The sequence below is a fragment of the Carettochelys insculpta genome, chromosome 15 (genome assembly GCF_033958435.1).
Source record: "Carettochelys insculpta isolate YL-2023 chromosome 15, ASM3395843v1, whole genome shotgun sequence".
In the NCBI taxonomy this organism is placed as follows: domain Eukaryota; kingdom Metazoa; phylum Chordata; order Testudines; family Carettochelyidae; genus Carettochelys; species Carettochelys insculpta.
Window position 1 is genome coordinate 39,335,945 of NC_134151.1, and position 27,649 is coordinate 39,363,593.

General features: G+C 45.3%; 1 protein-coding gene across 1 annotated transcript in view; it reads left to right on the top strand.

Annotated features, from left to right (window-relative positions):
• Positions 1-293: 293 nt before the first annotated feature.
• NSD1 (nuclear receptor binding SET domain protein 1) overlaps positions 294-27,649 on the top strand; it is a 139,819-nt gene continuing 112,463 nt past the window's right edge. The window contains exon 1 of the mRNA XM_075009595.1: positions 294-986. Coding sequence (XP_074865696.1) covers positions 459-986 — 528 coding nt within the window. The 5' untranslated portion in view covers positions 294-458. The remainder of the gene's footprint in view (positions 987-27,649) is intronic.

Genomic DNA, 27,649 nt, shown 5'->3' on the forward strand with positions numbered 1-27,649 from the left:
AGCGGGCCGGGCCGGGCTGGGCCGGGCGCCGCCGCGGGGGGCAGCAGCGAGCCCGGTTCGGGGCCCGGCACGAGGCGCCGGCGCCGCTGATTGGCCGGCGCTGAACCCCCAGAGCCGGTGAGGGAGGGGCGGGCGCGCGCGCGCGCGGGATGGCGGCGGCGGCGGCGGGCGCGGGCGCGCGCGCGGGGGAGGGGGCGGCGGCGGAGCTGCGGGCCGGGCCGGGCCGGGCGTTGTGTGCCCGCGGCGGGGGAGGCGCGGGGCGGGCCGGGCCAGGTCAGGCCGGGCCGGGCGGCGCTGCGCTGCGCGGCGCTGCGCGCGGGGGCGGCGCTGCGCTGCGGGGTCCGCGGAGCGCGGCGCTCCGGCCGCTGGCGGGGGAGGGGCGGCTGCCATTTTGCGGCGCGGGCCCGGCCTGACCATTGTGCTCTGCTCGCTCCGCAGGTCGATGCCCGCGGCGCCGCATGGAGCCGGCCTGCGAGCTGAGCCGCGCGGGCGGCCCCGTCTCCCCCGCCGGCCCGCGGGCCCCGGCCGCGCCCGACAGCCCTGAGGCGCCCGCCGGCGGCCCGGGCCCGCTGCCCGCCAAGGCCGCCTGCGGCCAGGACCCGGCCTCCTGCTACATCCCGCTGCGCCGCCTGCAGGACCTGGCCTCCATGATCAGCGCCGAGTACCTCAACGGCGCGGCCGACGGGCCCGAGCCCGAGCCCGGGGACCCGGGGCTGGACGCGGAGGCCGAGGCCGAGGCGCGCGGCGCAGGCCTGGGCCTGGGCCTGGGCCCGGGCCCGGGCGGGGAGGCGGCTGGGGCGGGCCCGGCGGCGGGCGAGGCCGACGAGCCGGGTCCCCTGGGGCCCGCGGCCGAGGAGCTGCGCCCGCCGCCCGGGCCGACACGTGCGAGCGCGGAGCAGCCCCTGGCGGCGGCGGCGGCGGCGGAGGAGGAGGATCCCGACGCGACCCCCGAGCCGGCGGCTCCTGTCTCGGCGGCAGCCCCATGTGTAAGCGGCGGGGGGAGAGGCCGGGCCGGGGTAAGCGGCTGCCCGCGGCGCGGCGAGGCGGACGTGGCTGCCCGTGCGCCGGGCGCGGTTTCAGCCGAGGCCCCTGCGCTGCCTGCGGGCCACGGCCGGCCCGGCTCACGCTGCAGCCATGGCCGGCGGGCCGGGCCCTGTGCACACGCTGCCCCTCGCTCGGCCGGCCCCCGGCGGCGTGTTGGCAGCAGGCCTGGCCCGGCCCGAGCCGGGCTGCCTTCCACCTGCTTGTGTGGCGTGAGCGGGCCCGGCCCGGCCCGGCCCTTAGAGAGGAGGCTGGGGCGGGTGAGACCAGAGCCGCCTGGGCTGGGCGGGTTTCGGGGTGAGAGACGGAACTTCGTGGTGCCATTTTCCCTCGTTCTGAGCGTGGTGGAGCCCTTGCTGAGGCGGTGCGGTGTGCGGGGAGCTGCCCCGGTGTAGGGGCAGGGTCCGCACAGGTGGTGGGTCTCCCGCCTTAGGCCAGGTGAGAGCTTGCGACTTCCCCTTGCGCTGAAAACTTCACTCCCGGGAGCGGCTCCTGCCCGGCGGTGTTTGAGTTGTCCCTTCAAAACGTAGGGAGCTGGAGATGGAAAGGAGGTATTGGACTGTCCAGCCTGTCCCTTACAAGCGAAAACTTCTTCTCTCTCGCACCCTTTCTAGCGGCTCGTCCAGTTTAGTTTTAAATGATCCTCGCCATTGGATTTTTCCCCACTTAGCCTTGGGAGACTGCTTCCTGGCTGCAGAGCGCTCGCTGTCAGGAAGTCTTGCCAGCTGCTTAAGCTAAATTGTTCCTTTCTAATTTCATAGATTCCAGGCCCTGAAGGGACCATTTTGATGGTCTAGTCTGACCAGCTGTATAATATGGGGCAGAGATAATTCCTAGAGCATATCTTTGAGGGGAAGATCCCCCTGCTTTTGATTGTATGTCCATGATTTATCACCTTGTCCATTTTCAGAACTCTAGGATGCAAAACTGTTTTAAACCTTCCCTTCATGTCCTATAGGTACTTGGATATGTTTGACTTTTTTGTTGTTGAGTTGTATTTTACGTATGTTTCTTTCCTTAATTTCAAAGTACATGTTCTATAAATAATAGCTGCAGCACTAAATATTTTTCAAATTGCACATGCCGCCCTTTATTTTTTTTTTTTTAAGATCATATGACTAAAACTTTCCCTTGCTTTGTTAATCATAATCAGAAATATTTTCTGGCACTTGTGCTGGAGAGAGTACTTCACATGACAGCATCCGCTGCTGAAGACTTTTTTCAGTTAATTCCAGATACTGTATAGTGTGATGTGCATAGCATGTGCTCAGTGCTCCTGAAAATTGATTTATGCTGCAGTTCCTTGCTCTAGGAAGTGAAGCTGTATGCTGAGAAACCCACAGAACATTCTTCTAGGATTTGTTAAGAGGCTGGGGAGTACATTTTTGAAAGGTCTCTGTGCCCATAGAAAGGAATGGTCTTGGAAAATTGGGCTGGTTTGTTTCATTTGTGCTCCTGTTGTAGGCCCAAATGTTGCAAAGAACTGTGGGTGAAGGAAGCTGTCATGGAAAGTAACATATGGGAAAGAACAAATAACATAATCAGCTAGCTACCTTCTGGGTCTTGGGGGAAATCCTGTTGCTGCTGTCTTTTCTATTCACTGCAGTTTTCTTTGGTTTGAAAAGCAGATGAACTACCTACCGCAGATGTGTTCAGTGGTGCAGCAGTGGGAGGGGTCTCACTTTGTAAACAGAAGCTGCATAGAGGAGTAACAGAGAGGAAGCCGTGCTAGTCTATACACTATCAAAACAAAAAGCAGTCAAGTGGCACTTTAAAGACTAGCAAAATGGTTTATTAGGTGATGAGCTTTTGTGGGACAGACCTGCTTCTTCAGACCATAGCCAGACCAGAACAGACTCAATATTTAAGGCACAGAGAACCAAAAACAGTAAGCAATAGTAAAAAAACAGTAATCACCTTGATTATCTTTTCTGATTTGTCCTCCTCGCTTACTGTTTTTGGTTCTCTGTGCCTTAAATATTGAGTCTGTTCTGGTCTGGCTATGGTCTGAAGAAGCGGGTCTGTCCCACGAAAGCTCACCTAATAAACCATTTTGCTAGTCTTTAAAGTGCCACTTGACTGCTTTTTGTTTTGCATAGAGGAGGTTTCACAACAGTGCTGGGCATTGAAAGCATTTAAGTTGTAGATATGTGGTTTCAGGGGCACTGCAAAATTTGGAAAGGCACAGAAATCAAATCCATTTATTTTTGTATTTGATTTGTTTGTAACATTTTATGTGCAAACAGGAGGCTCACAGGTTTGGCTTTCTAATACAGTACAATCCTGTTTGCTGTATTTTGGATGACTTCTTAAGAAAATTCAGTGTACGTAAAGAGGAGTCGTATTTAAAAATGTTTCTAAAAAGTACCTTTTAACCAATGGATTATCTTGCTCTGTGCATTGTGGAGGTTTTATCTACTTCCTTTATTGGCAAAAGTAAATTCTTGTGAGTTTACATTTGCTAGCCCTGCAGCTCTGTGAGAGGAATCTAGATTTTAGTCTGCATCCCTTTCCCAATGGAATAGTTAACTGCAAAATATTACAGATGATCGTAGATAGAAATAGCCAGGCTTGATTCTCAGATCCCCAGCTGAGTTGATTGTGCTAACATTTAACTCCTTACCCAACCTATTCACACGGAATTTGAGTAAATTTTCTTTGGAGTTGCTGAAAGATTTAAAAATCAGGCACTCACATGGCTATTTTTAGAGCTGCCTTTCAAAGATAACTATTCTGTATATCTTTTCAACCCTGCCCGCCCCCCCCTAGGCTGGAGCTCTGCCTTATACAAGAATTTGTGCAGGGAGCTTTTGTTCATGGTAACTGCCTTGAGTAGACCCACAGTTTCTTAGACTTCCTGTTTTGTTGAGAATAAACCCTGTTTGAGTATAGGGCCTGTTGTTTATGCCTGCAGTCAGCTGTTTTTTCAATGAAGTGTTGGGCACTCACTTTCAAAGGGATGATAGTGGCTCTTCCACTGCAAATGATGGGAGAAGACTTCGACTTTTTTGGTTGGCAAGAAAAGTCCCATTTAATAATAGGCGCTTTGGTTTAGGCTACAGTCCTGTATTGGTTAGGGGAGATTAGAAAGACTACTGTTTTGCCTGAGGTAGGGATGTAAAAGGTGACATGGTTAACTGGTAAGCAGCAGGCTTACCATTAACTGGACCTTAACTATCAAAACAAAAAGCAGTCAAGTAGCACTTTAAAGACTAGCAAAATAGTTTATTAGGTGAGCTTTCGTGGGACAGACCCGCTTCCTCTGAAGAAGTGGGTCTGTCCCACGAAAGCTCACCTAATAAACTATTTTGCTTGTCTTTAAGTGCTACTTGACTGCTTTTTGTTTTGATAGTGTCTAGACTAGCACGGCTTCCTCTCTGTTACTATTGGACCTTAACTGTTAACCCTGATGGCTGGTTGGCAGGCTGGAGAGATGTCTCAGTCCCAGACTGCCCTAGGTTGGCTGGCCAGGGCACCCTGTGCCGCGCCCAGCTGGCTGGAGGGACACTGGCTTGATGGCACTAGCCCACTAGCCTGCAGGAAGGACCCTGGCCTCAGCCAGGCCAGTCAGAGTGAGCTTGGTTAATAGCTAACTGGTTAAATGATATAATTTAACTGGTTAACTTTTTCAAACTGACATTTACATCCCTACTTGATATGTTAATGCTTCTCTGATCTCTTTGCATGCTGAACGTGTCATGTGGGTCCTAGTTTGCTGTGTCAGACTTGAGAGATATGCCAGGATGTACACTTATTTCGCTAGTTTTAACCATTAGGTTTGTGTTAGTATGGGGTAGGCAGAGGTTCTCTGTTTATGGGTAGGAGTTACTGCGGGTACTGTAAGGGTACCAAAGGATAGTGCACCATTTCAGAGCTGTTAGGATAGAAAAGTCAGCTCAGTGTGTTGGTGGCTGCTGTGTTTTCTCTTGGTATGTAGTCGCTTATCCTGGATTATATTTGGTTTAACTTTTGAAATGAGCAGCCATGTGTAGTTCTGCTGAGTTTTTGCTCTTTTAATGCGTGCGATTGACAGCAGAGATTCTTTCCAGATCTGAAGGGGGTCTGTCCCACGAAAGCTCATCACCTAATAAGCTGTATGTATGTTAGTCTTTAAGGCGCCACAGGGCTGCTTTTTCGTTTTCTCTGTTGTTTTGGTCTTTGCAAAATTTAGTAAATCTGGTGAGACCACAGTGGGAACTCTGTGGAGATAGGTCTCTCATTCCACAATGCATCGTCACTGCAAACCTCTGAGTGTCATTGACTTCTGCAGGCTCTGTGTAGATGCAGGGCCATGTCTGTGTACAGAGCATTGCAGGGCCAGGGCATTTTGCTCTCGTAAAATATAAAATGTGGTTTTGATTTATGTAGATTTTGTTACATTACTTTTCCCCTCACTGACCTTTTTGTAAAGGTAATATAGTGAGTACTATAAACTGTTAGAAGATGATTATTGGGATTGCCAAACTAAGCAATCCCAATAAGGAAATGTTGGACTTACCATTGCCCATGTTACTACAGTGTATGTTCTTTGATGATGCATTTAAGTACACTGTCACATGGTGTATTTTCCATAGGACCCTGCCGGGGTCAGGGTACAGGATGCCTAGTGCTCAGGGAGCAAGGCGTCTGTTCAACATTCCTTAGCATTCAGTGTGTGTCCCTTTGTCTTTTGTTTACACATCATCCAGACCCTGCACGAAATACAGAATTACTGATTTCCTTATGGGCTTTTCTGTGGGACTTGTTACTTACTATCTGGTCCTAACAAGCATTAATTAGAGGTGGTGGTGGTGGTAGTGGTAGTAGTAGTAGTATTCCTCGTTTACAGGTAAGGGGCTAATGTACTGGGAGACCCCAGGCCAAACTTCTAAAAGTCACTATTAACTGAGAATTAGTTAGTGATTTGCACCCTGTCTGGGGGCATGTGCAATGCCGGTGGGACGTGGGGAGGGTTTACAAACAGCCAGTGGTAGTTTCAGCTGCTTGTAAGTTGGCCAAATTTAAAAGGATTTTCATGAGGCCTGTAGAAAGCACCTCTCTGGCCTCCGGAGCTAATGCCCGCCAAAGTCCTGTGGCAAACCATGGAGGTTGAGAACGCTTCTGAAAGAAGTAACAGTAGTTTTTATAATTAAAAATGTTAAGTAACCTAAGCATAGGAATTGCTGGTGCTTCTGCATGATGAGTGGCTTCCATGATTTCCCCTCCCCCTCCTTTTTAATTCCTTTGTTCTATGTTAGTATCTTGCTAAGTATGTTGCTGTTGGAGAGATCTGTAGAAGAATCTTCTAGTATAAAATCATCCTTATAGAATGGACAATTAAGAAGATGGTATGTTTGGTTTACATTGTAAATGACTGTGGTAACACGCTGTCCCCTAGATGCAAGTGTCTGTATTCCGAATGTAACCTCTGACAGCCCTCACTTTTCCATGGTTCAATAATGTAACTGGTTTGACTTTCCATATTGAAACAGGCAGTGTGCGCTGAGCATGTTCCTTCTGATCGTATGAGGCTATCCGCATGCCACTGTCCTTGTTCTGTATCGGAGGGGTAGCCGTGTTAGTCTGGATCCGTAACAGCAACGAAGGGTCCTGTGGCACCTTATAGAGTAACAAAAAAAGTTTTGAGCATGAGCTTTCCTGAGCACAGACTCACTTCATCAGATGCTGGTCTTGGAAATCTGCAGGGCCAGGTATAAATAAGCCAGAGCAAGGGTGGGGATAACAAGGTTAGCTCAGTCAGCAAGGGTGAGGCTTACTACCAGCAGTTGATCTGCAGGTGTGAACACCAAGGGAGGGGAAGCTGCTTCTGTATTTAGCCAGCCATTCGCAGTCTTTGTTTAAGCCTGAGCTGAGGGCGTCGAATTTGCAGATGAATTGTAGCTCAGCAATTTCTCTTTGGAGTCTGGTCCCAAAATTTCTTTTCTGTAGGATAGCTACTTTTAAGTCTGCTACTGTGTGGCCCGGGAGATTGAAGTGTTCTCTTACGGGTTTTTGTGTATTGCCATTTCTGATTTGTGTGCGTTTATTCTTTTACGTAGAGACTGTCTAGTTTGTCCGATGTATATAGCAGAGGGGTATTGCTGGCACATGATGGCATAAATTATATTGGTAGATGTGCAGCTGAATGAACCCACGATGGTGTGGCTGATCCGGTTAGGTCCTGTAATGGTGTTGCTGGTGTAGATGCGTGGGCAGAGCTGGCAACGAGGTTTGTTGCATGGATGGGTCCCTGAGTTAGAGTGACTGTGGTGCAGTGTATAGTTGCTGGTTAGGATTTGCTTCAGGTTGGCAGGTTGTCTGTGGGCAAGGACTGGTCTGCCTCCCAAGGCCTGTGAAAGTGGGGGATCATTGTCCAGGATGGGTTGTAAATCCCTGATGATGCGCTGTAGAGGTTTTAGCTGAGGACTGTAGGTGATGGCTAGTGGTGTTCTGTTGGTTTCTCTCTTGGGCTTGTCCTGTAGTAAGAGGCTTTGTGGCACACGTCTGGCTCGTTGATCTGTGTTTTCACTTCCTCAGGTGGGTACTGCCGTTTCAAGAATGCTTGGTAGAGGTCCTGTAGGCGTTTGTCTCTGTCGGAGGGGTTGGAGCAAATGCGGTTATATCTTAGTGCTTGGCTGTAGACAATGGATCGTGTGGTGTGTCTGGGATGGAAGCTGGAGGCGTGAAAGTAGGCGTAGCGGTCAGTGGGTTTACGGTACAGGGTGATATTGATGTGGCCATCATGTATTAGCACTGTGGTGTCCAGGAAGTGGATCTCCTGTATGGACTGTTCCAGGCTGAGGTTGATGTTGGGGTGAAAGTTGTTGAAGTCCCGGTGGAATTCCTCCAGACTCTCCTTCTCATGGGTCCAGATGATGATGATGTCATCAGTGTAGCGTAAGTAGAGATGGGGCGTTAGTGGATGAGAGCTAAGGAAGCGCTGTTCCAGGTCACCCATGAAAATATTGGCATATTGAGGGACCGTGCGGGTACCCATAGCTGTGCCGCTGATTTGAAGGTATATATCGTTGCCAAATCTGAAATAGTTGTGTGTGAGGGTAAAGTTAGAGTGTCCTTGTTCTGTCACTTTCAAAGGCTTGATTCTAATGCTGAACATAAGAACATAAGAATGGCCATACTGGGTCAGACCAAAGGTTCGTCCAGCCCAGTATCCCGTCTGCTGACAGTGGCCAATGCCAGGTGCCCCAGAGAAGGAGGACAGAAGACAATGATCAAGTGATTTATCTCCTGCCATCCATCTCCTGCCCCTGTACTGAAGGCTAGGGCACCATACTTTACCCCTGGCTAATAGCCATTTATGGACCTAACCTGCAAAAACCTATCGAGCTCTTTTTTAAACCCTAATAGAGTCCTGGCCTTCACAGCCTCCTCCAGCAAGGAGTTCCACAGGTTGACTGTGCGCTGTGTGAAGAAAAATTTCCTTTTATTAGTTTTGAACCTACTACCCATCAATTTCATTTGGTGTCCCCTAGTTCTTGTATTATGGGAAAAGGTAAATAATTTTTCTATATTCACTTTCTCCACACCATTCATGATTTTATATACCTCTATCATATCGCCCCTCAATCGCCTCTTTTCCAGGCTGAAAAGTCCCAGTCTCTCTAGCCTCTCCCCATATGGGACCCGTTCCAAACCCCTAATCATCTTAGTCGCCCTTTTCTGAACCTTTTCTAATGCCAATATATCTTTTTTGAGGTGAGGAGACCACATCTGCACGCAGTACTCAAGATGTGGGCATACCATAGTTTTATATAGGGGAAGTATGATATCTTTTGTCTTATCATCGATCCCTTTTTTAATAATTCCTAACATCCTATTTGCTTTACTGACTGCTGCTGCGCACTGCGTGGATGTCTTCAGAGAACTATCCACTATAACTCCAAGATCCCTTTCCTGATCTGTCTGCCTGACCTGTGTGGATCGGAACGTCTGGCCTTTTCGTGGAAGGGCAAGGCAGCTGGATCTCACGCATGCTGTGCAGTAGGACAGTGTTTCTCAGCCAGGAATACATGTACCATTGGGGGTACACCGAGGTCTTCCAGGGGTTCATCAACTCATCTAGATATTTGCCTAGTTTTACAACAGGCTACATAAAAAAAGAAGAGCTAGTAAAGTCAATACAATCTAGAAGTTCATTCAGGCAATAACTTGTTTCTATTGCTTCATATGCCTTACACTGAAATGTGAGCACAATATTTCTATTCCAATAAATTTATCTGATAAGATTGTAGAAAGTCAGCAAGTTTTTAAGTAGTAGGCTTCTGTGATGTTTTTGTAAGTAGTAGTTTTAAAGTGAGGTGTAACTTGGTACACAAAACAAACCTGACTCCCAAAAAGAGTACAATAATCTGGACAGGTTGAATGACACTTGTTTCAAGACCTCAGATTACCTTAGGGCCAGGTTTCTTAACCGGTGGTACTTGTATCCTTAGGGGTATATGAGAAGGGTCTGGGGGTACTTACATATGTTTTACAAGGGATACTTTGTAACAAAAAGGTTGAGAGAGACTGCAGAAGGTCATGAAGTTGCCAGGGTAGCACGCTTGTGAAGTTACTACACTTTACCTTTTAAAAATGCATCAGTGTTTTAAAGACTCTCTTTTTAAATTTCAAGCAAAAATTTTGAATATGATTGTATAAAAGGAAGGATGGTTCAGTGATTAGAGTGCTAGCTGGGCCTTAGGAGAGCCAGGTTCAATTCCTGCTCCTCTGCAAACAGACTGTAACACCCCGGGCAAGTCATTTAGCATCTCTGAGGGTCAATTCCCATCTGTATAGTATTGGAGAGGTTGTGAAGTTGGTCTCTCTTCAAAAACAACAAGAAGTCCTGTGGTACCTTATAGACGAACAGGTATTTTGGAGCCTAAACTTTGTCATCTGGCGAAGCAGGTATTTGCCCACAAAAGCTTATGCTCCAAAATATCTGTTCGTCTGCCAGGTGCCACAGGACTTCGTGTTGCATCTGTATAGTGCAGATAATGGCAGTGGTCTACCTTGTAAGGGTAGATAACTTGTAAAGGCTTTTGTGATAAATGCTGTAAAGATTGCAAGGCACTGTGAGTGGGTCAGTTACAACAGAGAGAAGCTGTTGTAATGGAACAATTTTATTTTCAGTCTGCAGAGTTGCGAATAGTTGTTCAAGACATAGAGTTCTCCCTTGCAAGTGGATTGAATCTTGGCAGGAATGCACTCTTGCTCTAATCTTACTTTTTTCCAGTATAACAACTGCCTGTTTCCATCTGATACTTGTGATGGTCAGGAAATTAGGTGTCAGTTGCAGTTTTTACCTTGAACTATGGTTTTCAACATTGTGTTATCACTTGGTATGTACATTTATACTACATCGTGCAACTGCATGTCTGATGAGTCATCTTATGGTCATACAGGGACATGCAATTATTTGAAGCTGAACAGGTGCTGCAGCTGTGAATAGCTAAACCTTGGGTGTTGACTTGCAAACTGCTAGAAATGGGTCACAAAAGCCATTGGCATAAAGTTCCTCAGAGTCTTGAAAGTAATGTATGTGCCTACCTCAGAACTTTATTTTGAAGTCAAACTTAATGTCAAAACATCCACGCGTATTTTAATATTCGCTTGAGTAACAGAAACTTGAACAAAATACTACATCCCACCCGTAGCCCATTGTGAGCCAGGTGTTTGAACTCACTTTGACAATCTCCTCCAAAATTGCCTTATTACGCACATGTGTGACTGAACAGGACTGTGGTTATGTTCCATTAATGCCTGTTAATTTTAGCCTACATTTGAAATTAATCAGTCTCAAAAGAGAGAGTACAAAAACCAAACATTTTGACCCAAAAAATCACAGGATTTTGCAAATTGTTTGGGACCGTATAAGAGCTATGTTTGAAGCCCTTTGTGGACTATTTTCAGAGACAAGGAAACCACATATTCTAGTCTCGGGCAGTTGATTGTGCAAGCTGGAGGTCTGTGATTATTTGGTTTTCTTACTTCTGCCATATAAACTGAACATTCTTTATTACACATTAAAGCAAATACAATCAGAAGTACACACAGTTCTAGGATCAATGGAGAAAAGTTGGTTGGTGTTAAAACTGAGTTCTGAATTTGAACTAATGAACTGAGGCACAAGAAGAATCCAAATGTCATTTTCTTGAAGAAACTCAGTAATTCATAGTGTTCCTTAAAGGGATACCAACAACTTAGGGGGTGGATTGGTTTTAAATCACCAAGGGGAAAAAAAACATTGATTTAAATGGAGTTTTCTACTGATACAGGTTGAAACTCTCTAGCCTGACAGTCTGTGATCCAGCAACATCCATGGTCTGGCATGACTTCTGTTAGCTGTGTGGCCAAGTTTCCCGTGGTCCCATAAAGTTTGTTTACAGCCCCCAGTCCTGGCTTGCAATGTTTGGTGCTGTTGTTTAGTTGTAATTTACCCTTAAATGTCTGCTAAGAGCCCAGTAAGCAGTGGAAGGGTTGATAATGCTGCTAGACAATATTGACCTCCTGTGGTCTCGCAAATTCTCTTGTTCAGCACCAGTTAGGTCTTGAGGGTGCTGGACTAAAGGGAGTCAACCTGTACTACTTCACATGTTTGTTAAATGATGCAAATCTGATCACTAGAACATGTTAACTTGCAACTCAGTACAGCATTTTACACCAGCATTAGGATTTTTATGAATTTAGAAAATAAAAATAATACATTATATTATTACCTGTGTCAAGCTGCAGATGCACTAGTACATTAGGAATGGTAAGAACTAAATCATGCACCCATCAAACAGCATGTATATCTTATAAACCCAAATCTTGCATGTTACATCAGCGTTTCACAATTACAGCTGCAACATTCTCCTGAATTGCCAGCTGATGCCAGTCCTTAAACTTTTTTCTTAATTTTCAAATTTTATTAATTCTAACAGGCGAGTCCTTGTAACACTAAATGTACAGTGTCCTTAAAACATCTACAGCTAGCTCTCATCCTGACTCCCACTGTCATTTTGATACATAGATTGAAACAGAAATACTAGTTTTCCTGCGTTTTCAACTCTGAAATCCAAGAAATCAACTATAGGAATAATACCAAGTGATGAAAATATTCTCTCTGTACTTGCAGAGTAAGCTACTGCTGTGAAAAGTTGGGTTAGCAACTGAAAGAACTCTACTTCAAGTGCCTGGCTAATGATTCCCACCAATTCAGGGGAGTAGTTTTGTTCAAAACATCAGTAAATGTACTGATTATATATGGTTTCGCTCCACCCCTGGCATTTATTTTGACTGGCGTAAATGAGGAGTGCTTTTGAGGTGCCCAGGTTCTGGCGGCGGCAGCAGGCTCTTCAGAAATTAGGTACCCACTTTACATATGGGGTTAAGATTGTTCATGAGAAAAGGAGGCAGGGTTAACGTTTGAGCCATTTACTACTTTAGTGCCTGTAGTTTAACTTTCTGGTGAGAGATCTGTTTGGTTGGTGTCTTGAAGTGCCTTCCAAATTTGGACAGCATTAGCGATGCAGCAGCATTTTCTCTGAAGTTTAAAGCTTTGGGTAATAGGTTTCAGTATACCAAGCATATCCTGTGCATTCCTCCAAGGTTAGGTACTTTTGGACGAGATAATTCCATCTACTTAACCATGGGGTTTTCTTCACAAAGTTTCATAAGAATTGACCAATTCTTAATAAACTGTTCAGAACAGTCAACCACGGAATTTCAGTGAACATGCAGGGGGAGAACTAGTTTGGATCGTCCTGCTCTCTTCAGTGAATCTGTAACACAGCGGTTGTTATGGAGTATTTTGTGACTTAACATTTTCTTATCTACCTGAAGAAGATTTATTCAGGTTTTCACCTAAAAGATTCATTAAATGGACACTGCAGCCATATATTGTTAAGAAGCATATTTCTGTTTCTTCTAAGTATCTTGTCATCTTTGTCGTGTTTGTAGCATTCCTGTGACAAAACTGCACGTGACATTTGAATTTTTATTGTTTCTAACGTCTTTCGCTGCCACTTTTAAATATTCTGTTGTGTGGGTATTTCCCAAAGTATCTGTTGTTTCTGAAAGATACGCAGCCCAATCTTCCAGTGTCACACAGGTATATATTACTGGATCATTGTGTGCATTGCTCCACCCATTAAGGCATAAACCAAAAAATTTCACCTTGGTATTTCTTGCACACTGCTCAAGTTCCTTCTCATAGACTGTATCTAACAACCTTCCATCAATGTTTGCTCTGCGAAGTGGAGTATTGCTTGCTTGTAAGGACTAAACCTTGTCAGCAAAGGCGTTTATTGTTAACAATGTGAAAAGGCAAATCATAGAATACTAGGACTGGAAGGGACCTCGAGAGGCCATCAAGGCCATCCCCCTGCCACAACGGCAGGACCAAGTACTGTCTAGATCATCCCAGACAGACGTCTGTCTAAGCCGTTCTTAAACATCTCCAGAGATGGAGATTCCACAACCTCCCTTGGCAATTTGACCACCACTGTTTGACCACCCTGAGAGTTAGGAGTTTTTTCCTGATGTCCAACCTAACTTCTCTTGCTGCAGTTCAAGCCCGTTGCCTCTTGTGCCTTTCATCTGTGGTGTCCTGTTGGTATTTGATTATTACAAATCCATGAATGGTGCTTTTACAGGACGATTGAAATATTTTGCTTACTAGTGATACTTTGTTGTCCTAAAGTACATTTAATTCCAGCACTGCTGCTAAAAGTACTTGGTCAGGATGTTGCTGAATCCCCATCAATCAGCATTGACAACTGTATGTTAGAGGTCGTCCACGAGTTCGTTTACCTTGGGTCCACCATCACTGACACCCTGTCGTTGGACACTGAGCTAAATAGGAGGATCGGAAAAGCGGCCACAGCTCTGTCCAGACTCAGCAAGAGAGTGTGGAATAACAGCAAGCTGTACACTCACACCAAAATGCAAGTCTACAGAGCCTGCATCCTCAGCACCCTCCTTTATGGCGGCGAGACTTGGACCCTGTATGCCCGCCAGGAAAAGAGGCTGAACGTCTTCCACTTGCGCTGCCTCAGGCGCATCCTTGGAATATCATGGAAGGACAGAGTGACCAACACCGCCATCCTCGAGCAAGCTGGAATCCCAACCATGCACACCCTCCTCAGGCAGCGTCGGCTCCGCTGGCTTGGCCACGTCCACAGGATGAATGATGGAAGGATTCCAAAAGACATCCTGTATGGTGAGCTAGCCTCTGGCAAAAGACCTCCCGGCCGCCCCCAGCTGCGCTACAAAGATGTCTGCAAGAGAGACCTCAGAGAGGTAGACATTGAGCTGGACAACTGGGAAGAACTAGCAGACGACCGCAGCAGATGGAGGCAGGGGTTACACAAGGGCCTTCAGAAGGGCGAGTTGAAGATCAGACAGCTAGCAGAGGAGAAGCGAGCGCACAGAAAGCACAATAAGGACTTGCCAGACACCCACTACATCTGCAAGAGATGCAGCAAGGACTGTCACTCTCGTGTGGTCTTCATACTCACAATAGACGCTGTAAATGAAGTCCTCAATTGAAACTATAAGGGCGCGATCCATAGTCTATGCAGACTGAAGGATGCCTACTACTACTACTACTGCTGCTAAAAGTACCAACAGATGATTCTAAAGTTGCTGCAGATAATCTGTTTCTTATGCTTAAATAGAAGCCTTAAACAAAACTCAAAAATGATTTTGAATAGCCATTCTTCTCACTCTTTACATTTTTTTCAGCAAGGTTGCAGCTCCAATTCCAAGTTACCAAAAAACTAAGACTGTGTGTTCTCTAGAGTGCAGTTAATTTTGGAGTAAGCCCTATTGAACTCAGCACTTTTTTAAGAAAACAAAGTTTAGGATGGGGTTCCTTTGGGAACGCTGAGTGCCGAAGTGAAATAGGGAATAAACTTAGGCATCGCCCTTCTGGTCCGTGGCCATGCTGTGCCAAAATAAGAGGCATGTGTTATGTAATATAAAATAAGAAAATGATACTGAGTAACAACTGACAGCTCTAGGTTCGTCTTACTGCGGCGTTCTGTACTCTACATTTGGGTGATTGATTCTGAACCTAGCCAGCTAATTAAACCTGCCATAAGGACTAGGTATGCTAAGCTTTTTTTTTCTTTTTTCCTAGCAACATACAGCATAGCAGACAGAATTTACGTATTAAATCACACTTGAACTAAAAGTCTCAAAGGGAGTCTTGAAGAATGATGCATTACAAAGTGAATTATTTAGATTACTAACCAGTTAATCCACATGGTTCTTCATCTGTATCCACATAGTTTTCTCAGAATAAGCAGTTTTCCTTATGGTGGTTTATTCTTGCAACTAGGCCCTGAATCATCATCTTGCATGGCTTACGCTTAACACATTTTCATTTTTTACTCAGGCAATGAATTTCTTCAAAATATTCCCAGATAGGGCCGTGATTTTTTTTTTGCTCCCGTGGCAAAAGCATGGGGGGAATATAGGAAGCTGTTTGTGTGCTGAATAGCGTCTTCCCTATTTTTTTTCACTCCACTCCACTGGATTCCACATTAGGTTGAAACCTTGAGCCCTGGTGCCTGACATTGAGCTGAAGCCCAGAGCTATGGTCTCCTAACCCGAGTGGCTAAAGCCGCCGCGCCCCCCGCCACTATAGCCCTCTCAATGGCTGAACCCAGGCTCTCTGTGCCCCCCTGCTGTGCTGGCTGAAACAGAGAGGCTCCCTCTCTGGTCCTGGAGCTTTTTATTGAGGGGCTGGAAAGCAGCCTCAGAGGCTAAAAGATTGAGAACATCTGTTTATAAATAACATCTAAGGTTACTGACCTTGAAAGATTAGAAGAAAAACTCTTATTTGATGCATTTAATAGCATGTGTGTATAATTTGTTTCTCTTGTATCGTCCTTCAGTAACTTATTCTTGTTTGTTATCTGGGTCATTAGTACAGGAATGAGAGGCAGATTTTATAAAAGGCGATTGTAAAACTACCAAAAGGGCAGAGTGGCTCAGAGACAGGGTTAGGACTTGGAACTATTTTAAACATCTTTTTAAAAATGGAAAGTTGAGGGTGTTACTTTAATATTAGAAGTGATGTGTGTTTGGTCCTGTCTGTATCAGTCCATCTCCTGTCTTATATGGCCTTGGCTAGGGGAGATGCAGGTGAGGTGGTTTGACTGTGGGGAAGTAGCTGCAATGACAGTGTTATGCCATTGTGTTCATTTTAATAAAAAGTAAGTCTTTGGAGAGAAGGTCAATTGTAAACCTTGTAGTTTCTGAGCAGCTAGCATTTACTGCAGTAGTTTGTAGTGAATAAAACATTAATGTAACACTTAAAAGGTGTTACATAACTGTAGTATTTCTAGTGTTTGACGCTGTCTTTGGATTCCCTTTTGAAGCTACTCTAGAGCAGCCAGTTATGCAATTCGTTGTGTGATCTTTGTTAGGAGCACAGTGCAGGAGTATTTGATAAGTTACTTGTTTTAATTGATGATTTAGGATTTAAAAAGTTACTTTTTTGAAAGTTGACATTGGTACAGTATTATGGCTGAAGTGTGTCACTATTACTGATGACTCAAGGTGGAGGACAGCTTAGGAGTTACTCAGCACAAGGGCAGAGGGCTTAAAATAATACAGTGTACCAGACATTGCTTATTGCCAGGCAACTGATTTCAGGAGATACCAGCTGTAATCCACTCTGGCCCAGTGGAACTATTTGCTTTCCTGTAAAGATGGGTTAGAAATTGTGGGGAACTTGGGCTCTGATAGTAGGGATAAAGGAGATAGATGACAGAAGCGGGGGCCGTGGGGAATCCGTATCTTTCATGTCTGTATACGAACGTGAGAAGTACGGGGAATGAGCATTAAGAACTTGCAGTGCTATTAAACAAACACACTTTGACATTAGAGACTTGGTGGGATCAGACATGTGACTGGAATACTGGTATAGAAAGGTACAGCTGGCTCAGGCAGGAGGGTAAAGGGTGAAGGTGTTGCCTTGTATAGGTTGAACTTTTGTTTATCACTTTTGGGACGTGACTGGTGTGACTGAGAGAATTTGCTGGATCACAGGCAGTCAGTATTGCCTAGCAACATACCAACATGTTCACTTGTTACTGGGCTGTTGGAAGATGTTTAGGGTTAAATTACAGCTAAATAACAGCACAGAACACTGAGAAGCAGGACTGGGGCCTGTAAAGCAGCTTTATGAGACCACAGAAACTTGGCCACACCCAAGACTGGTGGTTGTTTGTCTAACTAAAACCATGCCAGAGTACGAATGTTGCTAGATGAGAGTTCCACGTTGGAGAGGTTCAACCTGTGTATTAAAAATATCAAGCAGTTCTGTAGCACCTTAGAGACTAAGAAGTTTATTAGGTCATGAAGAAGTGGGTTTTATCCACACAATCTCATGATATAATAAGGTTGTTAGTCTCTAGGTGCTACAGGACTGCTTGATATTTGTGAAGCTACAGACTAACACTGCTACCCCTCTGAGAACATTAAAATATGTACACTTAGGTGGAGGTTGCAATGGAAGTAGGAGACTGATTTATCCTTACTCAGAGACTTTAACTGAAAGGGGTAAAAGGCAAGGCTGATGTCATGATAGGAGTCTGCTGCAGCCCACCTACCCAGGAAGAAGAGGTGGATGAGGCTTTTTTAAAACCAACACAGTCATCTGAAGTACAGGACTTGGGTGTGATGGGGAATGTCAAGTGCCCCAAACAAGCCAGCAGTCATGTGGCACTTTAAAGACTAACAAAGTAATGTATTAGGTGATGAGCTTCCGTGGGGCAGACCCACTTCTTCAGGTCTGGAGGTAGTGCTGTATCGGAAATGGCACATTTATGTTATAACACAGAAATCTCCCCATCCACCCATGAAATAACTGACAAATCAGATGCGTAGGACAGAACTGGGGTGAGGGAGTGAATTATAAGTGTCCTGCCTGAGATCACTATGAATATCAAAGATAGGGAAGTTGTCTTTGTAATGTGTGAGGTAATTGCTATCTCTATTAAGACATAGCCTCAATATACTGAATTTGAGCATAGTGTAGCAGCGTAAAACCTAACAGTTTTCAAGTATCTTGAACAAGGATGGGCAATAATTTTTCATGGGAGGGGCACTCTGAGATTTTGGTAAGTGGTGAAGGGCTGTACTTTTCCATGATATGGATAGAGTTTCAGGGTAGGAGGGAGTATGGGGTTTGGGTGAAAGTCTTATGACCTGGGTCAGAGGATTAGGTTTACAGGTGGGTGGAATCTCTGCTGTTACAAAACAATGTTGTGGATTTTTGTTAATTCGTAACAGGATAATAAGTCTTTCACCTGTCTTTAAAATAATATGATGGGGCACAGTTGCGAGTGCCATTTGAGGTGAGCATAGACATTACTTTGGGACTTCAGTAATGTCACTTATAAAAGTTAAGAGCGTTCCTCACTTGCTAGTGATGGCTATAATTAACATAGCAAATTAGTTTCCATTAATGATTCTCCCCTAGTCCCATAAGCATGTAATTTTCCAAACTACTGATTTGGGGGCTTCAGTTTTGTTTTTTCGTTCTGTCTGGCTGCGTCTACGATCTTTCAACAAGCTGTTCTGGAAGAGATCTTCTAAAAGAACTTCTTTCAAAAGATCACTTCCACACACAAAAAAGTGAATCGAAAGATTGATCTGCTCTTTCGGTAGTGTCCCCCCCCCACAGGTGCTGCTCTTTGAAAAGAATGGGCCAGGGATTGAAAAATTTGGCGCCATGGGGACTGCTCTTTTGAAAAAAGGGCCCCCAGGGCATCTACGCTTTTTCCCTGAAATAGTGTTTCGGAAAAGGTGCTCTCCTTCATCTAGGAGAGGAGGAGGGGTGCCAGAAAAAGTGCTGCGTTGTTTCGATTTCATATCGAACAAGCACATATTGTGTGTAGACACTCTGAGAGTTCTTTTGGAAAAGGCCCGTTTTTTCGAAAGAACTTGTTAGCATAGACACAGCTTCTGATTTTTGCATGTGTAAGTTTTGAATTGGGAGAAACCAGGGGAAGTAACATTTTAAGATGTTACCAGACATTTAACAGCCAGAGTTTGATACAAGAGAATGGAGTGGGGAAATTCTGGCTTCTCCTGTTCTTGGGAGAAGTGCTGGTGAAAAGCTGAGCTGCCCCTCCAACTGCTGCAAGACTGGAGTATAGGATCGCTAGCAGGCCCTTCTTAGCTCTTCCATCTTCTCATTTCCATGCTGTGCTCCATTCTGGTGCTAGATGGAAACTTATCTGTGCCTCTGCAGTGGCAAGAGGCCAGGTAGAGCCTCTGTTACTATGGGTCTGCCCCAGTGCTGCTTAGCTCTTGCAAAAAGGAGCAGAGAAGGATTTCTGTTATCTTAATTATGCACACAGAAGGAAGATCAGTAATGCCTGCCCTTGTTGCTTATGCTGTTCTTGTTTTCCCAGGCAGCTGCTTGAACTTTACATGATTCTGGATGAGTGTCACAGCTGTCCACAGATTTCTGAATGGCAACAGTGAAAGAGACCAGAATCTTGTTAATTTCACTCTGCTGCCCTAATACTCTGCAGCAGCCTTGGCATAGTCTGAATATTCCTAGTCCATTTATGAAGTTACTTTCATAAGTGTAAGGCTTAGGAGCTTCACCTTTTTCAGTTCGTCAATTTGCATAAGCTGAGGGCTGTGGCCTTGATATTCTCTGGGGCACGAGGGTTACAAGATTGTTCTAGAAGCAAACCAGCCAGAGTGAGTTTGCAAGGGGAATGTAACAAATTCCAATCTCACTTTCTTTCTGTTAAAACAGAAGCAGCTGGAATTCTCAACTTCAAAATTTGCCATGGATATAATCCTCACTAAGGACTAGTGCCTTTGCCTGGTTTGGGAAAAAGCTATATTTAATATAATATAGTTTTGAAAATGTCAAGCTATACGTATGCATTGTAAACCTTTCTTACAGGCTGCATTTTTTATGTCAAAAGCTGCACTAATGTAATTTTACAGTTGCACAGTCAAAAGCATTCAGTGTTATGGAATGCAGAAGTTAAAGTTTCAGCAGCCCTGTTTGCTTGGCTACATTGTACATATGTTTTCTATTCCTGTTTTTCTGGTAAATCTGTAGTTTAATGTTAACTGTTTAGGTCATAAAATTTGCCCTATACGTGTGTGATAGATGCAGGAAGTATAACACACCCAAGTTAGTCTTGCTGTCTGAATGTTTTCCATTTCCTGATTTTTCACACTTAGCTGTGCAACCTTAATGTTGGATCTGTACGTATTTTTGCTTTTGAAAATGCGTATTTTTCTTAACATCAGGGAATGGGGGAAAAAACCAGTTAAGTAGCTTAATGTGTTCAAATCAGGAGACTGGCTAATTTGCATCCCAGAATATTGAAAGAACTAGCACCTGAGATTGCTTGTCAGGTAGCAATGGTTTGTAGTAAAACTGTCAATTTAAGGATCACAGTTTAAGGCTGGAGAATAGCTAATTTCATGTTTGTGTAAGAATGGGAAAGAGTGTGCTCTGGGCAATTATGGAGCTCTCACTCTGACTGCAGCAATGTGCAAGGCTTTAGAATAGACTGTGAAAGAAAGGATAACTAAATTGATGGAGGTAAAAGGGATTTACTGCATCATGAGTTTACCAAAGGTTCATCATGCCAGTCTAACCTGATTAGTTTATTTGAGAAAGTACCTGATTGTCTAGAACAAGAGAAGTACAGTAGATCGGCTCTATTTGGATTTCAGTGTCATGGTGCCACCTGCTCAACTATATGGCACCATTGCAATGGGGATGTGAAAGAAAGGCAAATGTGGTCCTAGGGTGCATCAGGCAAAATGCTTCCAGTAGAGAGAAACATATCAATGCTATTCTGCAAGGCACTGGTGAGATCTTATTTGGATCTGTGTATCGTTGTAGCCGCGCATATTCAAGGCAGATGAATTTAAACAGGAACAGGTGCAGAGAAGAGCTGCTAGGACAATCAGGGAAATTGAGGGCCTGTTTTAGGAGAGAATCTGGGAGAGGAAGGCCTGTTTGGTGTAGCAGAAAGAAGGATGAAAAGGGCATCCGCTTGCTTGCTCTGAACACGTTAGGAGCAGAAGTTCCAGGGTGGGTGAAGTACCATGAAAACTTACAGAACAACGTTAGTATAAGAACACATGACTCTAAACCAGCCATAAACAAATTCAGGCCAGAAATTAGAAGTGTTTCAAACTGTCGGCTGGGTGGGGTTCAGGAACAAACTCCCAGTGGAAATTGTTGGAATAAATTACCCTGTTAGTTTCAAGAAAGAGAGGGTCAGTGGTGCGGTGTGTGTGAGCCTTGGTTTATGTCTTGTGCTGGCTTCCAGCTGGCCTTGGTTGGGGGTCAGGAAGGGGTTCTTTTAACATGTATTTTGGGAGAGATTTTTAATTTACTTCAATTAAAACATTGGGCTGGCCGTGATGGGAGATTGGCTGGGGGTAGTGAGGGCTCTGAGGAGGCACCAACCAGTCCTCCTCTGTTGCACAGCTGTCTGGTTCTTGCCCACATGCTCACGGTCCAGCTGGTGTGCAGAGTGAAGTGGTGAGACTGGCAGTGACCGGGGGGTTCCCCCTTTTCTCTGCAGCACATAAATGCGGATGGCTTGCTCAGATTATCCCGTATATCTCATGTAATAATTTCCCAGCCATTGCTAGGCTTCTAGCACTGGTGCCCCTCTACGCCTCCTGTGCTTGGCCTGTGTTTTGTGACAGACCAATGTCCTGTTGGCTGCTATACTTTGGTCCATCGTTAGGTTTAGTGTGTGGCTGCCGTTTCTGAGCCGTGATATAAAGGAGGGCTGAGCTGAGCTGGTGGTCCATTCTGGTCTTCAACTCAGATTAAAATCTGTGAGTAAAGGGAAGGGGGAAGGTGAGCAGCTCTATGACCAGTTTTTTAGGAGTTCTCCAATAAGGGAGCATGTCTTTAGTGAGAAGACTCTTCTGTAAGGCATTTATGCAAAAGGGAGGAAATGTTGTATGTTTTCTTTAATTGGTGAAGTAATTTATTTGTAATAAAGGCACTAGACCAGGAGCGTGAAGTCGTCATTGTCCTGAAAACATGTTTCCGCACCAGCAAGTATAAGCATCCCCATGTTCACCCACAGCTTCTCTTGTCTCTAACCTGGAGGGACTCCACCCTGTGGGTCAGTCTCCCTGTTCATTCAACTCTTGGCTTTGCCTGTGTGACTGTTAATAAAAGGTGCTACTTGCAGGAGTGCCTTTTCTGGTGTGGACTTCTGTCTGCTAGGACTGAGAACCCCCAGCTCCAGCCCTTGTCAGGTTTCTGGTCACTATGGTGATGTTGAGGCGCAGCTGTCACTTTTCTCTTGGCAGTGCTTAATCCATGATGTATAAATGCACTTAAAATTACCACTGGTAAAATAGTGATGCCATTAGCCCAAAGCCCTTTGTGTCCGAGAACTCTCGTCTGTTAGCCTGTCCTTCATACCTAGATCAGAGCGTTTTTGCTCTAGAGTTTTGGAACATACAACTTCAGATTATAATAAATAACCTCATCTGCTGGTTTCAGTTCTTTTTTTTTTCAGATTATATAGATATACGCGCTCTATTTGTCCCTTGGTGTCTGGGTGCTGCCCATTGATTAAAAATAGATAACAAAAACGCTAAAATTTGGCCTCAAATAAAGGAATAAATAAGATGATAATCTGCGGGTACAGTGTAAATAAAATCCAGGCATGTCATTTGTTGTGCTTTTAGTTTGGTCAAAGAGCTGTGTTCCCAGTCCAGGGTTTGATGCAAGTTCTGAGATGTGCTAGTATAGCTTTTCAGATGCCAGTGTAAATCAGTTATATGTTAACTTTTTACTACTACAGTTACCACCAAGTTGAACAGAAATTAGTGTAGAGTGTTTGGCTTTTATAGCAAAATCCTGAGTCATTCGCTCCAGTGCAATGGCAAACTCCTGTCCAGCTGTTGGTGGAGCATGTTTGGGTTCTTCAGCTTACAACTTCAGACTATCGGTAATTAAGGGCTTTGTGTTGACATACTGGGGAGCTGTGAACGCTCGTGGGTCTCAGGAGTTGCTCATGCAGTCCAAGTTAATGATAAATATCCCATTCATTGAATTTTTGTTCTCCAAGATCAGGCCCTGAGGCTAGAGAGGAGTGTCCATTTAAGGTTCTTTGGCCTTCTCTGTTGTCAGTGTTTTGTTCTAAGCTTACTCTATATTCAGATTTCATACCCTCTGACTATTTTTTGATTAGAATGGGTGAGGTTTTCATAATACAAATATTCATAACAGCATGACTAATGTGATTGCAGTTATACCAGTATAAAAGTGCTTATACTGACATCTACCACCGCAGGAGAGAGGGGAAAAAATCAATATTGCTGTAAGTATGTGTATGTTGGTGTACTTGTGAGTGCACTAGGGTGGTTGTACCAATTGTATCTGCCCAGGTAGATTGAAACAACACAGACTGTGTATTTATTCAAGCATGAATGAGTTGTGTGTTACTGCATGCACAGAAACTTCAATAGATAGGCTTATTTTGTTTGTATTCAGTCGCTTTACCTGTTACATAATAACTTACTTCCTTTTATAGGAATTTTGATTGACAGATTTTAGAATGCTTATTTAAATCAAAATGTGCTAAAAGTGGACTTAATTTCTCCTCTCTGCTTGAGCTACTAATTTGTTACTTTTCTTTACTTTGTCCGTAATGTCACTTGATGCTGTTCCTACCCCAAAATTAAAGCAAGTCACATCAAACATTCTTTGTCAAGGGCTTGTTTGTAGCAGTTCTGATCTGGTGTGTACATGCTACGTGAGCAGTGATTGGAAAGCCTTCTGCCAGGTCAGCTGTGGGGCCCCCTGGAGTGGTGCCTTTGTGGCACTGGATATAGGTCCTTACTGATGCAGCGCCTCCTCAGTTTCTTCTTACCGCTGATGACGCAGGTTGGACCTGCAATTCCTGGCTTAGCTTTTTTCTGGTATTGTACTGAGAGTTCAGTTTTAGTAGTAGTGTATGTAGCTGATAAGGTGTAGGGAGCAGGGTTTTCCCCCATTCCCTTACCTTTCCCTTAGAATCCATAGTGCATAGCAGGGCTAGGGATTTAAACCTTTGAGAAACTGCAGCAAGCCTATGCCAACAGGCAACTCCCGTGACATGTATCTGAAGCATTTGGGAGAAGCTTGTCACAAGTGCAAATCTGCAGACCTTTCTGCCCCAGAACCAAGGAGGAGCAAGACTTCCATCTGAAACAACTGTTGATGGAATCCACTCTTCACCCCTAACCTGCCATGGACCACTAGGACCTGGCAGCAAGCATGTCCTTATGGAATGCCCCAGCCCAGGAGGTGTGCGACATGGTGCAGAGGAAGGTCTCCAGCCTAACTGGACCCTCAGCACCACTGCTACCCAGCACTGCAGTCTGCAGAGGCAGCCTGGGACAGGTGGGACAGGAAGACAGACAAGTTGTTCTTTGGTGTCAAAGGCAGCTGAGCCAGCAGGCACAACAGAAGTGCATTGTGTGAAGGAGCATGCAGTGCCCAGAGAGCAGGAGTTGGCTGTACAGCTTAAGGGCTTCCCAGGCAACTATGCAATCATTAGGTGTGCTCTCCCAAACAGCCCCGTGCATACTCCTTGAGCTGCAACTACAGCCACAGTGATCCTGCCCTCCCCAGCTGAGACAGGACTTGTACAGGCTATGGGGCAGGAATGACAGGTGCAAGCCTTGTCTCCCACCTGGGCAGGGTCAGGGCCTGGGCCTGGGCCTGACCACACAATCGCTGGGCTCAAAGCAGGCCTTGTGAAGGTGCGCCCAAGGACAGCACACCTGCTTCAGCACTGTGCTTTGTGAGCTGTCTGTCCCACTCTGCCAGGCGTGGTCACAGGTATATTGGGCTGCTGGGCTCCCCAAATGGTAGAGGTGAGATGTTCTCTGCAACTCTGCTTCTCCTCTCAATCAAGCGTAACTCCTGCACCTGAGTGAGCAGGGTCTGGCAGCATTGTCCATGAGAGTATGCCTCACTGCTATCTCAGCTTGTCGCCTGGGAACATCTGGCAGCCCTGTTTTCACCAGTGTATGGTTGGCTAGCTCCTTGAGGGACTGGAACAGTTACGTCCTTGGATTAGATAGCCTGTTACTCTGTGGGACTTGGTCCTCTCCATTTGAACTGGAGGCAGCTTGCTCCCTTCTCTACCTGTCATGGAAGGTAGCTTTTCTAGCCGATATTACATCAGCAAGGAGGGTGACAGAGTTAAAAGCCCAGACCTCGGATCCACCTTAGCCTTCTGCAAGAGTAAGATACAACTCAGGCCTCCCTGGCCTTTGATGTACTCTTAGGAAGATATTTCTGCCTGTTTTTGTATCCTAAGCCTCATGCCTGTAGCCATGAGCAGAGGTTACACTTTCTCAATGTCCTGGTGGGTGCTACTTGTCTCTGAGTGCGCCAAGCCATCCAGGGAGTCGAACTAGTTGTTTGGTGATGGTGACAGACTGGATGGAAGGACTTCTGGTCTCATCTCAAAGAATGTCATTGTGTCTCATGGCCTGCATCCCGATGTGCTACAAGCTCGCCAAGGTTACAGCACACTGCACGAAGGCACAGGCCTCATCAGTGGTGTTTCTGGCCCAAGTCCCACTACAAGAAATCTGCAGGGCTGCAATGCTCATCTCTTACTACACCATCATCCAGTGTGCCAGAGATGATGCAGCATTCCAGCATCTGATGAAGTGAGTCTGTGCTCGGGAAAGCTCATGCTCAGAACTTTTCTGTTAGTCTATAAGGTGCCACAGGACCCTTCGTTGCTGTTACAGATCCAGACTAACACGGCTGCCCCCTCCGATACATTCCACGGAGTGGCACTCCAGTCATTAATTGTGTTCATACTGAACAAAATCAACGATCCATGGAATCCCATCTTCTTTTGTACACCGAGTGGTGATTATTATTGTTCCAATAAGCAGCCCAAGGTTAGTGAGCTAGAGTAGAACCTCCGTTATAAGTACCTCTGGAACGAATATTGTTCTTTAGTCTGAAATGTTCATAAGGCTGAACAAAACATTCTGGTTGTTTTAAGGAAGTTTACGGCTGGATATTGATGTAATACAGCATTGAAACTTCACTCTGCAGAAGAAAATTGCTGGTTTCCCCTTTTTTTAGTAGTTTAACATTACTATATTTGCTTTTTTTTGTGACTCTGCTGCTTCCTGATTGCATATGTCCAGTTCCAAATTAGTTATGTGGTTAACTGTTGAGTGTGTAACTCTGACCCTTGTAACTCTGAGTGTCTACTGTAGTAGTTAGCTCTGTGAGAAGCTTGGTGCAAAACTAAGATGTCACCACTAAAAGATCAATGCGAGTGCTGATTTTATGTTTGTGTCTGGTGTTCACGGTCATGTTGTGGATTGTGTTTCATCTCCCAAAAGTGTGGGAGAGGGCAGCATCTGCCATGCAAGGTTCTAAATGGTTCTGGAGTTTGTTGAAGTATGGGAGCTTTTTTATGGAGTGAGTAATTTGGTGTTTATTTGGGACATAACATTGCCCCAGACTCCTTTACAGTGTGGCTAAAGGTTGTGAGGACACCTTCAGCTTGCTCCCTAAGAGGTTTGCATGATTTCTGGGCTTGACCTCCAGAACCTTCCAAAGACCTTATGAATAGGTAAGTTGGGGTTTTCTGTGGTTCAGTTGTACTTGTAAACTTTGTTTCTCTGGATTTTAGGTGTGTGGGGGTAAGGTTATGTGTACCAGCTACACGGGGCAGCCATTAAACACATTGATTTTGATATGATTCTCACTGTCGCGTTTAGGTGTGTTCAGACATTTGGTATGTGAACTGCCCATTGAGATGGGTTTGCAGTATTCATCAGTTGGAGAAAACAGTGCTAGTGTCTGTGTTTGAAGCATGCACACATTGGCACGTCCCATTCTGCTCCTAAGTCTTTGGTCTAGGGTAGTTCTTGTATGGAACTTCCCTCCCCCCCTCCCCCCAAGGGTTCTAAAAGCCAAACTTTTGTCCGAGGTTACACCCACGCACGTTGCATGGGGCTCATTTTGGATCTCTTGACAGGAAAAGGTGATGCTGAGTGGTTCCTTAGCAGCTTTGTTGTTTAGGTGAAGAGGTTTGGGAAGAGTTGCCAGTGTTGAAAATATTCTGCCACTGTTGAGAGGTCAGTGGAAGGGGTATTGCTGGTGATGGTAAGAGGTTTTTGCCTTGTGTTGCAAGAGGGATGTTGTCCTCTTAAATTAGCTTGTGCCAAACTGAGTCACTAATGAAGTAAAACAGTAAAGGAGCTAGAATGGACCCCGGAGTGGGATCCCCACAATGAGGTAGGAGGTGCTATGCTGATCTGCCTGCATGGAATCTCATCGGAGACCCTTCACAGCAGCGCCATAGAAAGTAGCCTGGAAATACAAATACAAGCCATATGGGTAATTATATTTGGCTGTCAAGTGTCTAGTGCCTTCTTTTATTTTAAAATGGTGAAGGTGAGGGATCGCTCATACTAGCATGAGCTACTTGGTGGGTGTTTGTTTTATTCCAGTCCTGGGCCCTTCTTGGGTAGAAATTGTAAACTGTAGCCAACTATCTCTGAGGTGGGCAGAAGACCATCACCCTTGTCTAACTGTGAGATGGAGCAGAACTGGAATTCCACTTTCCAGAGAGGA